Source organism: Myotis lucifugus, unplaced genomic scaffold (assembly GCF_000147115.1).
Source record: "Myotis lucifugus unplaced genomic scaffold, Myoluc2.0 scaffold_769, whole genome shotgun sequence".
Classification (NCBI taxonomy): domain Eukaryota; kingdom Metazoa; phylum Chordata; class Mammalia; order Chiroptera; family Vespertilionidae; genus Myotis; species Myotis lucifugus.
In genome coordinates this window covers 123,597-137,848 of record NW_005871817.1, presented here as the reverse complement: position 1 = coordinate 137,848, position 14,252 = coordinate 123,597, and the positions used below count along the sequence as shown (strand labels likewise).

The 14,252-nt window shown below is 47.1% G+C and overlaps 1 protein-coding gene across 1 annotated transcript in view; it reads right to left on the bottom strand.

Annotated features, from left to right (window-relative positions):
• Positions 1-14,252, bottom strand: part of SYT13 (synaptotagmin 13) — a 34,888-nt gene that overhangs the window by 11,178 nt on the left and 9,458 nt on the right. The window contains exon 2 of the mRNA XM_006106122.3: positions 1,285-1,510. Coding sequence (XP_006106184.1) covers positions 1,285-1,510 — 226 coding nt within the window. The remainder of the gene's footprint in view (positions 1-1,284; positions 1,511-14,252) is intronic.

The following is a 14,252-nucleotide window of genomic DNA, read 5'->3' as shown; positions in this document are numbered from 1 at the left end:
GCTTTATCTGAGCTTTCAGAAATCGGGGGCTCCCAAGAAAAGGGAGCCCATCGCGATTATGATTATAATTAGCACCCTCAAGGGTCCTCACGCAAATGGTTTTCCTCCCAACCTTAAGCTCTCAGGTCTTTTTTCTTTTAATATATTTTATTGATTTTTTACAAAGAGGAAGGGAGAGGGATAGAGAGTTAGAAACATCCATGAGAGAGAAACATCGATCAGCTGCCTCCTGCACACTCCCCACTGGGGATGTGCCCGCAACTAAGGTACATGCCCTTGACCAGAATCGAACCTGGGACCCTTGAGTCCGCAGTCCGACGCTCTATCCACTGAGCCAAACCGGTGAGGGCGAGCTCTCAGGTCTTCGTGGGTGTATTTAAGATGTGGGCTGGCAAACCTGGAAGCTAAAAGCCAACCAGGATTCATTCGCGCCACGGGCACTCCGGGCATTTGTTCTCCAGGAAACGCCAGGCTGATCACTGTGGTTCTGAGCCAGGTTGGAGGGGCGCTGGAGCCAGGCCAGGACATGTGTTAGGAGGGGGGTCATGACAAAGCTGGTTATGCTGCTTCTGCTTCTACTGTCTCCACCTCCAACCACACAAACAAAACTCCAAGCCACACAATCCCTTCTCCCAGCTGTAGATGTCACCTCCTTATAAAAGCCTGCCTGTTCCTTTGGGTTAACTGCGTGCTGCTTCGCATCCCTGCCCCAGTGCCCAACACAGCACTGTCACCGAAAGGAGTTGCATTCTTGATGTTGATGTTGATGAGTAGAATAGAAACAATAGCAACAACAATATATTTGTATGACCTCCTAGTGCCAGGCCCTGAGCGAAGCACTTTATATGCATTGTTTTATTTATACTTTACAACTTTACCGAGTGGGCAACAGTATGAACCCACTTAGAGGTGAGGAAACTGAGGCCCAAAGAATTTAGCAACGGCACCAAGGCCACACAAGTATATAAAAGGGCAGAGAATTTGACCCATGACTCTGAACCCATGGCTTTAACCACGACTCTTTAACCCCTCTCTCAAATTGTATATATGACTTGAAAGGCAATTTCCATTTCCCAGTGCAAAGCTACGGGCTTTGGGGAGAAGCAATGTGGCAATGTGTCAGCAGGAATAAAGGACTGTGATCCTGAGGCCCTGTGCCCACCTGCTTGCCCAGGGTCAAATGTCACAGACACTGCAGCTGGCCACACCTAGCATCTACCCAGACACTGACAGACCCCCTGAGTGAGTGTCGCTCATGGAGCAGTGAGTGCAGCAGACCCCTACCATTCTGAGGAAGGATGAACAGCTCCTCCGTGACCTGCCTCTTGAGGCGGCTGTCATTCGGGGCCTGGGGGCTGGCGGATGCAGCAGGCTCCTCTGTGGTCCTCAGCGTGTAGTCTGCGTAGTTGATAACCTCCGGGGCCGTCACAGATGGCCTGGGGCCGTAAATGTCTGGGAACCTGAGGAGGGCTCGGGGCTGCACGGGCTCCGTGGACTTTTTAACGTTGAACTGCAAACAAACCACCTGGTTAGTCTTCCAGAAGACCTCCTGCCTGATTTCCACCCACAGAAGGGGGTAGTGATGACCTGGCCTTTCGTGGGAGGCAGAGCGAGGGCTGGGGTTCCCTTCTGCTCTGAGAGGTGTGACCTGGGAAGCAAAACGTCATCTCCAAGGCCACCTGAATCTACTATATTAGTCAAGTCAGGGTCCACTGATGTGTCAGCCCTGTTCATCCATCCCCCCTCCATCCATCCTATGGCTGAGTCCCCAGGTGTTAGCTGGGCCTGTCGTAGGTAGTCCTCCCTCTGCTGCTCTCTGTGCCACTTGCTTCTTTGATTTCTCTCTTTATTTAAGCTGGCTTGAATTGGGGTTTTTGTGACTTGCAGCCAAGAGCAACCCTAAACTGATGTACTGCATTTTTAATAAGCATCATAGGAGGTCACGACCCTGGTGTAGGGAACTTCTGCCTAGAGTCAGATACCACCCCCTCCCAACCCCAAACCTCTCTGCATCCGGCCAAAGGCATCCTCATTCGCTGTTTATCCTGGCCCTGCCTTGGTAAGGTCCTGTGGGTAATGACTGCCCTTGGCGGAGGGTGCTTTATAGCCCTGGACTGGCTGAGAGCAGTCTGATGACTAGTGCATGAGCCTCTTCAAGCAGTGAGAGCAGCGGCTGATTACTGATCTTGTTCTCTTGTACAGTTCTATGGATTGCATTTCAAACCCTGGTTCTACCACCTCGTTCAAATGCATCTATGTTTCCACTTAAATGGCTTAAACTTCAGTGCCCAAGAAGCAGAAAAGAGGTTTGGGAGTTGATGGAGGGAGCCTGGGAAAGGATTATAGATGGAGAGGAAGGAGGCGGGCAGGGGGACAGACCCCCATGGGAGGACCTGTGCCTCACACAGCGACCCAGCCGAGGCAGGACTTGGAAGTGGGGATTCTCTCTCTAAATGTCCCATGACCCCAGGGGAGATGGCCTGGGATCAGATGCAGGATGGGTCGGGGAAGGTTTCCAGGCATTCAACACTGAGTGAAGGTCCCGCTGTGCTTGGCACTGCAGGCACAGAGCTGGAGGAACACCCTCGGATGGGGCACCAGACCCTCCAGTGTGTCTCCTTGGATTCGCCCTGTCTATATGTCTCTGGGCCTTGGGCCACCTCCTTCTCCCCACCACAGCCAGCTCTGCATGGACTCCAGCAGCTTCAAGTGGGCACAGCCTCAGTCACACCCATGCCCCCGCCCTGGGGCTTCTCAGTGGCTGCTGAGGTGTGAGGCATGCAGGGACATGCTGTGTCTGCCCCAGGGTCACCCAGATGTGTTAAGAGTTAAAACTCCATGGAGGGCAGGGGGGACTTGACCACTTCAAGCTGGAAGCCAAACACAGCACTCTCTTCCTTCCTCCTCACTACCCCTCCCAAGAGTGGCTTCAGCAGCCTTTGGAAGATGACACCTCCCAGATCCAGCAGTCGCCCTTCACACCAACTGGTGGCTGGCTCAGTAAGGCCCTGGGCCCTGTGCGTGCCTTCCCTTCTTCCCTCCCTCCCGCATCCCTGGATAGAGGCCTCTGGCAGGCTCAGCTTTCCTGTAATCCAGGCTAAGTAAGACTAATGGCACGGGGTGGGGGAGGGCAAACCTTCATTTACTGAACAAATATTTATTGAGCCCCAGTACAGGCCAGATCCTGTGCTAAATGTTAGGGAAACAGAAGTGACAAGACAGATGCTGTCTTTCCCTATGAGGCTTATGTTGGGAAAGGAGAAATTAATTATGTAATTAGTGAACTGGAAACAAACATTTAACTTCACAGAGATGTGAGGCGACCCCTTTTGTGACATGAGTACTTTTCTCACCTAAGGACCGTTTACTGATTTGGGTTTTCACGTTGGGGCTCCATTGTAAAGCATCCCAGGAAGTCCCAGGAAGGGGGAAGCAGACTCAGCTCGAAAAGGGGACTGATGGCTTTGCTCCTTATACTTGAACTTTAAAAAGGAGAAGGAAGAGATGGACACAGCCTGTTTGAATGATGCCAAACATGGGCCATTGCAGCTGGGGTCTGCAGCTAAGCATGGTGAAGCCCTCATGGGGAGCTGGGCCAGGAAAGAGGCACCCGCCACCCCCGTCACTCTGGGCTCTAATACTGGTCGGTACACACACTAACATGTGTACAGGAGTTTGAAATAGAACCTGGTGGTCAGTGTGCAAGCTTGGCTGGAGTCCAATGACTTGCTACTTAAATCTTGGGTCTGATGAATTAATCTGTGTCCCCAGTTACTTCATCTGTAAAATGGGGATGTTTACTCCAGGGAACGAGAAGTCTTCAGGAGCAGTGGGGAATTTTTCTTGAAATTTCTAGTTCTGTCTTAAAATTCATGTGACGTTTTGTATTTGACTCCATAAGATTGTTTTAGCATGAAAAGTTTCCCCTGCTTATTTTGTGACTTAGGATATTCACAGGACACTAGCTGGCACCACAGTCTCTCTGCTCACCCCTGCCCCCACTCTCCCCTAATGGACAAGCAGGACTCGCTCTCCCTGTGTTGGCCAATATGTGGTAAATGAAGCTAGAAGTGAATGGAAGAAAAGTAATTTTGCCTCCATGGAAAGATCAACTCCTAGATGCCGAGTCTGCATGGGAACAACCCTCTCTCCAAGTTTTCCTTCCGATCATATAGATAACTCTTCTAGAGAAAATTGGGTGGGGAGGGCAGCCATATACATAGATGCTCTTAACTAACATAAAGACTTGACTCCCTCTGCCTTTTCCTAGAGCATCCTCACACACACCCACAACTGCTTGAATCCTCACAGTCAGCAGATCACTTGTTAACAGCCTTGTATCAGTCAGGAAAGGCCAATGCTATGTAACAAACAATCCCTAAGCCTCAATTCCTGAACAAAATAAGAGCTGGTTTCTCACAGTCTGAAAAGAGTCTGCGGGTTTTTCTTCAATTCAGAATGCCAACCTCTTCTACCTTGTGTTTCTGTCCATCTGTGTTCTGCACTGTTCAGATGTGAATTCAATGGATCCTCATACTAACCCTATCAGGAAGTGCTACCATGATCAATCCCATTTTACAGATGAGGACACATTGCCAGCTTTTGAACAGTAAAGGTTTGATTCAAACCCAGGCTGACTCACTCCAGAACCCTATGTTGAGCCACTCTGTTGTGCTTCCAGCCCCTTTACCTACCTCCTCACATTTCTAGTCACACTTTACCACTCACCCATGCGTTTGTGCCACTTAAACTGATGCCTGGGTCACTGCCTGGCCTACCACCTCTTATTCTGCCTCTCCCCCTCCCCCCAGCACCTTCAGACAGAGGAACAGGCTTGTAAACGCTGGTGCCCACATTTGGTGTCTTAAGTTTCACCTGGGAAAATGTAAAATTCAGATTCCCAGAGCAACCCCTCAAGGGGTTTGACTCAGAGGTTTTAGGTGGAGCCTGAGGAATCTGCATGTCTAAGAAGCTCCTAGCATGACCATGATGTGGGCACTCCCGGAGGCTCAGATGAGAATGCCCGGTTTGAGAAAGGTTGGGTAGATGTAGAAATGTCCTCTGGCATGGTGAGCTGCTCACAGGCACAGCCTCCCCATCTCTTAATCAAGTCCTTTCGGCTCCCCACAAATATTTGTCTGGTAGATCTCCAGAGCCCAGGGGGCTGCTGGGACCAGATCTCTGCTTCTTGGCTGCTTATCTGCCAACCCACAGGGTCAGGTCCCAGGGGGATAGCATATTTCAAGCTGCAAAGTTGAAATTTACTTTGAAGCAGCTTATCTTCTGGTCCATGCGCCAAGCAGTGTTTCCATGGCAACCCTGCCACCACATCATCTTTTGTTATCCCTTCCAACACCTCCTCTTCTGTTTATTACAAGTCTGTGTCCCATCCTTTCTCAAATCCCTTCCCTGGAGACTCACCTCCTGCTGGTCTCTTTCCCCTCAGTGATAATTATAAATCTAAAAGGGCTGGCCAACCACAGTCTTAACCCCTAGCTGCTACTGTTGGTGGGTTAGCCCTGCTGTCAGTCGGGTAAATGTGCCTCTTCCAACCAGGCAGGAATGAGACACAGCTGGGAATGACAGCCAGGCCCAGTGCAAACCCTGTCTCTGCTGGTTGCCATTCATCCAATCTTTTGTTCAGTATTTATTAAATCTCTAAGATGCTGGTCAGCTGCGAAATAACACTGTCCAATCATTTTCCTCGTGGAGTGAGCATGGCCAGTGGAGTAGGGAACAAGAAACCAGTAGATTAAAAAAGGCAATTTTAGATAGAAGTACTATCGAGACAGAGACAGATGGGAATGGGGTGAGTAGACAGAAGAGTTGTGTCTACTAAGAATTTAAAGGCTTCTTTACCCCAAATTCGTAGGAAAATCATATCTAGAATTAATCATCTTACCCATAGGTTTCCATTTAAACCTTACAACCTCATGAGGGAGGGATTACTGTTATACCACTTTATAGAGCCAGTGTTGCTAACCACACACTGAGGCACAGAGGATATAAGTCTAAAGTCACACAGTTAACTAGACACAGAGCTGGGATTTGGACCCAGGCATGTGACTGTGGAGCATATAGGTTTCCCAGATCATCCATGCACTTCCATGCCTGCGTCAGACCAAGGAACCAAACATTCAATAATCGGTTACCTTTCTAAGGTCTTGGGGAGATTTAAGGAAAAGCATGCTGGGGTTGGGGGAAGATGTCCCACCTCCTACCCCAGCCATCTATTCATTTATTCCATCAGTTATGATTCAACATTGAGAACCTTTTATGTGATGGAGGCCATGAAAGACACTGGTCACTGCCCTCACACAATATATGGGTGGGGAGGAGTGGGCAGTGGAGGGATTAGTATAATAACTGCTATGATGGAGACCAGCAAAATTTGAGACAGAGAACATAGAAACACATTAAACTTTGCCTGGGGAGGGTGCATGGTGCAGTGTGTGTGTTGGAGACAGGTGACTTTAAGGAAGATTCAGAGGCTCTGACTCTTGGTAGGGTGTCCCCCCCAAAGCCTGGGCAGCAGTTTGACAGGTGGAGGGGTGGGAGAATGGCATTCTGGGCCAAGGCAGTGTCTTGAAAGTCTGTGGTGTGTTCAGAGAACAGCAGGTGCAACTAAAGCTAAAAGCCCGCTGAGAAGAGGAGGGACAATGAGTGTTGCCATTATCCCAACATTTTTGGAGGAAACAGAATTAAACAAAACAAAACTCCGAGGGACTGGAAACCACAAAATAGCAAGATCCCACCTAAAGATTTACTTCTCGTAGGTGATCCTGCATGGACTGCATCAGTTAAACCACAATGCCATCAATATGGCCACCATCCCTTGACCACTTCCTGTGGACCAGATTCTCTTGGAAGTGCTACAGACTTCATTGTACTTAATCCTCATGCAACCTTATAAATAAGTGCCTAATATTTTCTTATTCTATACCCCAATATACATAAATAAAAATAACCTAATTCTTTTCTCTACAGAGAAGGAAATTAAGACTCAGAGAGTTTGAAACTTGTCCAAGATTCTGCAGTTAGTGTAAGACAGTTCTGGGCTCAGAACCCAACTTCATCCCTAAGCCTGCGTTGCTAACCACGCACTACATGATTCCCTGAGGCTATGTCTTGGATGCTAACCATACACAGGTAAAAATAAAAATGTCCAGATGATTGTTTTTTATTTGCTAGCAGGTGCCACATCATTAGTTTGATGACCCCATTCTTACTGCATCCAGTTGTCTGGGTTTTTTAATGAACTGCCTCGATGTTTGGGCATCAGCTTTGCTACGGCTCAGTTCTAAATCTGGGCTTGACATTCTTTGTGCAGAAAATGTGTTTCATTTGTGACATGAGCCAAGATGTCAACATTATGTTGTAACCTCAATGCTCGCCATAAGCACTATTTCAAAGTTGGAATTTTTCAAAGGTCAAAGAAAACCCCTTTGATCAGTCATCTGGGGCTCAAACACAGCCTTCCCACCCCACCTACCCATCCTTATTCTCCCATCTCCAGCCACCTTGGCAGGGCTGTTGGCAATGGACTTGACTCAGAGCAAAGCCTCCCAGACAGACTTTAACTTCCAAATTTTCCACTTGCTCCCCCGCTCCCATTGTATTGGTTTACTAGGGCCTTAAAAGTCTTTCTGTTAAACTGAATCCAAATATCTAAGGGATATCTCAGCCCTACATCAGCAATAGCTCTGTCTGATGGGAACATACATGTTGAATATTGATCTCTATGGTCTTAACCAACAGTTTCCATTGGAATACTTTAAGCATTTTTCTTAGTTTCTCCTTTGTGGGGGCTCTGTTTTTCATGTGGAAAAGTCATTTTGGTACTAAAGGCTGACATATCTCGTTATATACCAGTTTCCTTGACATTAAATTCAGGATCTTCTACCAGATCAGCTATAGGATTTTTTTATTCTATGATGATCAGCTAATGATAAAACCATTGACAAAGGCAACAATTTTTAACCTTTGTGTTATGCCAATATTTTTAAAATAATAGCTGTAGGGAGCGGCTATAGGGTTAAGCCTTGGACTGACCTGTTGGCAAAGGCACAAACAAGTCCCAGCTTAGAGGGCACAGTCCTCTTAGCATAATTAGGCTTGACCTTATGATGCTCCCTAGATCCTATCTGGGTAGCTAATGGGCTGTGGGAGGTGCAGCAAGTGCTGGCAAAACAAGTGAAACTCACAAGAACATTGTAACTATGGTGACCACAACCTTGTTTACCTCTGGCTATAAAATAAAGGCTCAGCTTGCTGTCTGGATCTCTCTCTCTGTGACCTCAGCCAGGCACAGGAAGATTAACCTAGACCCAGCTTATTCTGTCTGTCTGTCTTTGCCACCCCACCCCCACCCCCCTCAGGCTCACCGAACCCTTGGCTGAGCTGGCCTGGCACAAATAGCTAAGTACTGAAATTTAATACTTTTTTTTACACATTTAAAAATTTGGTTAGAGCACTTTTAAGGTTATTTACATAAGAATACTTCCTGCATTCTGATTAGCTTTCCTTAGTGGGACAGAAAGGAGGTGAATTCTGTAGAACCCTTCGAGCATGTGAATCTCATCCTTCATTAAGGAAAGTAAGTCCTGAGAACCACTAACCCAAGACATACACCCACTTATGTGCAGACACTTGAAGGCACATCAATTTCTAACCTGGCAGGTTCAGAAACAGCCAAGTTGTAAAGTGTGACTTAAAAACAGGATAATTACTATTTTATTAGGTTCTTCTTATATTTTGGTTTTAAGCCAAAATCCTCCAATTAAGCAACCCTCAGATTTCTAGCCAAACAGACCACAGAAGATACATAAATAAGGCCCTGCCCTTGGGAAATTTACCATCCAATGATGGACACCATCCCATAAACTGGAAATATGAAGTGCTTATGCCACAGCTCTCCTACCTATGCCCGTGGCAGACATGACTAATCAATTCATGCATCCTTTCCTGCTGTGCTCAGGTACAGCCTGCCCAGCTTAGGGCTCCAGGATGCCACCGCCAATGAATAAGACTTGATAAGCAAAATAAAAGCTATATGGCCTTCCTGGTGCATACTTATAAAAGGATAAATAAATATAGAAGGTAGTCTTAAAAGGCCAAATGTCTGGACTGTATGCTACAGAAGGCCTAAGAAGGAGCTTCTCATCATCAATGAGAACAAAGAAGGCTTCCTGGAGGAGGGGGTTAAGCCCAACATTCAAAGATGACTATGGATAGGAGAGGGGGAGGTGCCTCAAATGGAGAGAGTGACAGCAGCATGGGTACAGAGAGCACACTTGGGGCATTGTGAGTCTGACAAACCAGTCGAAGAGAAAGTGTGGAGGGGCGGGGGTGGGGGGGGGGAGAAATGGAATGGTGAGGCCAAACCATGAATGGCTTCGAATGCCTAGCAAACAATTTTGAATTCTATCTTATAAACAGTGGAGGGACTGACAGTTCATGAACAGGAGAATGACATGAGCAATACGGTATTTTCAGTGCATCAAAGTAGCAGGTGCATGCAGGGGGAAACTGGCGGTGAGACGTCCAGCCAGAGGCCTGGTGGGAGTATCCAGGTGAGCGGGAGCAAGGACCAGGCCAGGAAATACCTGTCAAGATAAAAAAGGGAAAGCAGCAATGCCGGCGGCTCCTCCAAGGAAGATCCCACAGTGCTTAGGGGTGGAGCAATGTGTAGGGAAAGGGAGGAAGGAGAGAGAGCTGCGTCAGAAAAAGTACTTCCATGATCGCTGCTCAGGTCACCTCTTCTGAAAAAGTATAATCCCTGAGCATTACGGGAGAACGGACTGGGTCTTCCATGTGACTTCCATGTGAGTGGTCAGCAAGGAGATTTTAGGGACAGCCGCTAAGGGGCTGCTCCTAGCATTCTCCTCCCCGCTGTCATCTGGGCAGACTCACAGCTGAGTATCAGCCATAGATGTAGCTGTTCCTTCTTTTAAATTAGATGCAAACCAACGGTATCTCCCTTCTGCATCACATGAGTCAACATTCCAACAGTTTACAAATGTTGTCACAAACATGCGATTTGGTCACTGAAGGTCAATAACATCAGAGTATTTGGTTCCAAGATACTAAAATGGCAACAATTTTTTCCTCAGCTCATTTCAAGCTTTTTGAGGACAATAATTGCACCTTCTTATCAGCCTGTGTGTCTGTTTGGCCCGAACGTATCAAGGCTTCAAGATGCGCAGAGCTCCACACTGGAGGCTGGATCCAACGGGAAAACAAAAGCAGTTTTGAAACCATGTGGCTTTGTGCAAACAGAGGGCTTTGTCATTGTTGGTCCTGACCTTTGCCAATTTGTACACATTCTCCAATGCACAGACTCTCCCTTTAATATTAATTATTAGGGTTTATAGTAATAGCTCACATTGCTTGAGTACCCTATCAGTAAGCGTTTAGGAGTAGCAGATGGCACATTCGAAGCAGGTTACTGAGGGAAGTTTCATAAAGCAGAGGGAACAGTAAAACGATGGGGATGAAGAGTACCCATCCAGTACGTAAGTCAAATCCTTTTACAGTAGTTGTTTTCATGGCAACTTAATGATTAATGCCATTTCTTAATCCAATAACCATTTCACGTACAGTTGTGATTAGTGCCGCCTCTCAAGGCTGCCTGTGGGAGTCACAGGGACTTGGTTTCTTCCCAACTGTGGCAGCAGCCAGTCACCCCTTCTCTGTTCCCACAGAGGCCAAGGGCCCTCATGTGCCTCCACTAGGGGCAGGCAGTGCAGTGAGGATGTTGCCTGGATTTCAGGCCGAGGCCCAGGGAGCTGAAAACACACCAGGGGCTTCAACCCCACTTTCCAGTCTCGGAGCCACAGGGACAACCAGGCTCGGGCCAGTGCCCTGCCTGAGCCACTTGTGGGCTTCAGGAGTGACAGGCTTAAGGAATCTCCAAAAATGTTGACGATCAGAGCATTAATCAGTTATTCCTTCTTGGGGGGCCCACTGACCTCCCCTAAACACTTAACATAACAGTAGATTTGTATTCATTTGTACGACTGTGTGAGAACATCTCTACCCCTAGAACATGAGCCGCAGCAGGGCAGGGATGTTGTCTGCCCGGTCACTGCGGTGTTCTCAGTGCTAACTCAGTGCCGTACACATAGTAGGTGATCAAGAAATACGTTTTGCATGAATGAATACTCGAGAAGTGGAATGTTCGTGCTCCCCTTCCCACGCTAACAGAAACCTTTCATTCTTCATGTTTGGCATACTTTTAATGGACTCTCTCTTTCCTACATAGTGAACGTACAGTCGAGTCATTGTTTTGACAAAGAATAAATAAGAAAATGACTCACAGGTGCCTAAAATATACTCTGATTAGTAGTCAAGTGCAGAGTGTGCTGGGTGCTTCCAAAAGTGTAGTCGTCAACATTACCTTAGAGAACCTTATTGTGGTCATCTCTGTTTTATTGATGAGAAACGTGGGGCTCAGCAAGGTCAAGGTCACTTAGCTGGAAAGTGGTGGAGGCAAAATTCAAATTCAGGTTTGGGGTCTAAGTCTAACTTGCTTCCTCTTATATCTCAATAGCTTGATCATAAAATGAACATTTTTCTTGGAAGAGGTAATTTCCTCTTTTGAGTGGTCTCACAAAACCAAGATTGTTATTGGATACCTAATTCCGGTAGGTATCCAAAATCAAATTCAAGTCTACCATGCTGTGGTTACCAATGGGTTACCTCATCTCCTCCTTACTCCTGTCCTTTTTGGCTTCATCTCTGTTGCTTTGTTTTGAGGCTGCCCTGCAAAAGGCGACAGTCATGTTGCCACTTAAAGGATCTGTTCCACTTGCATAGTGGAGACGGGCTCATCAGATGGTGAGATTGCAAGGAGCGTGCCAAAAAGCCTTCCAGATCCTGCTGGTATTTTCCTATGGAGTTTCGTCTCTTGATGTACCACCACTGCCTTTGCTGTATGTCTCTCTGATAGCCTTGCCCTTTCTTCCATGTGAAGTGACTTGCTGGCAATGAGGCTGCATTAGAAGATTCTTGGGTACACTGTGAGAAAGGTGGAGGGGCTGACACACAGACTGAGCTTCGAGCTACCTGAACTTATTCTACATGTGCAGCTCTTTCCACCAACGCTGCTAGTCGCCCCGACCAAATGGCTATTGCCAGTCTTCCTTTCATTTTCAAATGCCATCCTTTCTGCAACACTATTCTTCACTTTATTTGAAAAGCCAAGTCTTCACTATCCTGCCTCAATTACCTACTTCTCCCTCATTATGCCATTCGTAGCAGCAAGTCCCAAACTGTGTGGTTTATAACGCTTTTCCAAGTCAAATGTGGCTGTTGGGGATTATCTGACTGGCCTTGTGGCTAAAGAGGTTGTAAACTGTCCACAGGGTAGTCAAGCGATGGGAGATTCCAAAGGAAGGGAACCGATAGAAAGTGAGGCTGCCACACCCTGCAAGCTTGTCTTGATTCCTTGCTGTGCCACTGGAGGCAGGCGCAGAGATTCTTGAACAAGTTCGGTGCCTTCTCCTGCTTCCTGTCCTTGTGATTTTTATTCTGGCCGCAGCTGAGGCAACAGCCCCACGTATCCCTCCTCCCCATTCATCTATCCACCCATTCCCTGGCTCCTGCGGTCATTCAACCTCTTTCTCTTGCTATCTGCCAAGCCCAGTTTTCCTGTGGAGAAAAAGTATGTCTTGGACTTAATGAGTGGAGGGCGAGGGAGTCAATGAACTGTGTCAAAATATTCCAGGGACTATGCCAGATGCACTAAAACTCAATTCCACAGAATTCCCATAGGATACACTTCCTTCTTCTTATTCATATTCATATATACAACTATCCCTCATTATCTGACTCTCATCTGTTCACGGGAATATACTGGCCAGTGAATTTCAGACAGCAGCCACTTGTATTCTATTACTTTAAATGGGAAAAATTATAATGCATTCCAAGTCCGCCCCCAAGTCCCAATTAGCTTCCCAAAATATCACTGTATACCACTGTAATACCCTTAAATACCATGGAAACATCTCCCAGGAATTTTTATAATATAAATCAATTAAAACACCCTTTACTTAATTAGCACTTAGGGAGCCCTTTAGTGGGAAGGTTTGAGTGTGTGTGCAGAGAACTGACACAGGTTCCAGGCTCCTCCCAGCATGGTCCTGACCTGATAATGTCAATCATGGGGAAACGATATTGAAGGAATAGTCGATATCACCTCAATTGCACCCAGGTTTGTAGAGCCCCTGGGTACCTGGGTGAGGCAGATGGGACCCATGAAGGGCTAAATCTTGGGGGGGGGGAGGTGACAGTGATAACATGCAACATATTTAAAGGAGGGAGCAGCAGGTGTGAATTTGCTAGGAGAACAGGGAGCCAGGACTGCCACACATTCCACTCCTCTTCTGAGACTCATGAACAATGAGGCCTTTGCATGGATGTGCCCATGTGGACTCATTGTTATCGGCATTCAACACAGAGAGCAAATGTTTATTAAAAACTTAACAGATACCGATGATTATTTTAAAAATGAGAGTTTGAATTTTTTTAATTAAAAGCTTAGAAAATATGACAATGAGATACCACTTCACACCCACTAGGAGGGCTATAATAAAAAAATAACAACTGCTGGCAAGGATGTGAAGAAACTGGAACCCTCCTACACTCCTGGTGGGAATGGAACATGGTGCAGCCACGGTGGAAAGCAGTCTGGCAGTTTCTCAAACTGTTAAACATAGAGTCCCAGCTAGTCCACTCCTAGGTATATACTTGAAAGAACTGAAAACAGATAAACAAATACGTGGATAGGAACGTACACAGCAGCACTATCCACAATAATCAAAAGGTAGAATCAACCCATGTCCATCAACAAAATGAGGTCTATCCATGCAATGGGTTATCACCTACACTAATTAAAGAGAAACATGCAAATTGGTGTCACTCCGCTACACCCACCAGTCAATCAGAGCAACTAGCAAATTAACCCAACAAAGATGGCGGTATTTTGCATACGCAGGCGCGGAGCGAAGACTGAAGACGACTGAAGATTGCAGCAGCCACAAAGCTGGAGCAAGCAGGAGGCTTGGGTTGCTCCCAGCGACAGAGGAAGCCAAGCTTCCCCGCTGGCCCTGGACTCCGCTCAAGGAGTGGCTAGGGGCCTGGGTCGCTGGAGCAATCCAGACTTCCAGCCCACCCTGGGCTCTGCTCGAGAGCTGGGAAAAAAAGGAGGGGCTAGGAGCAGCCGGAGCGGAGAAGCCAAGCCTCACTGCTGC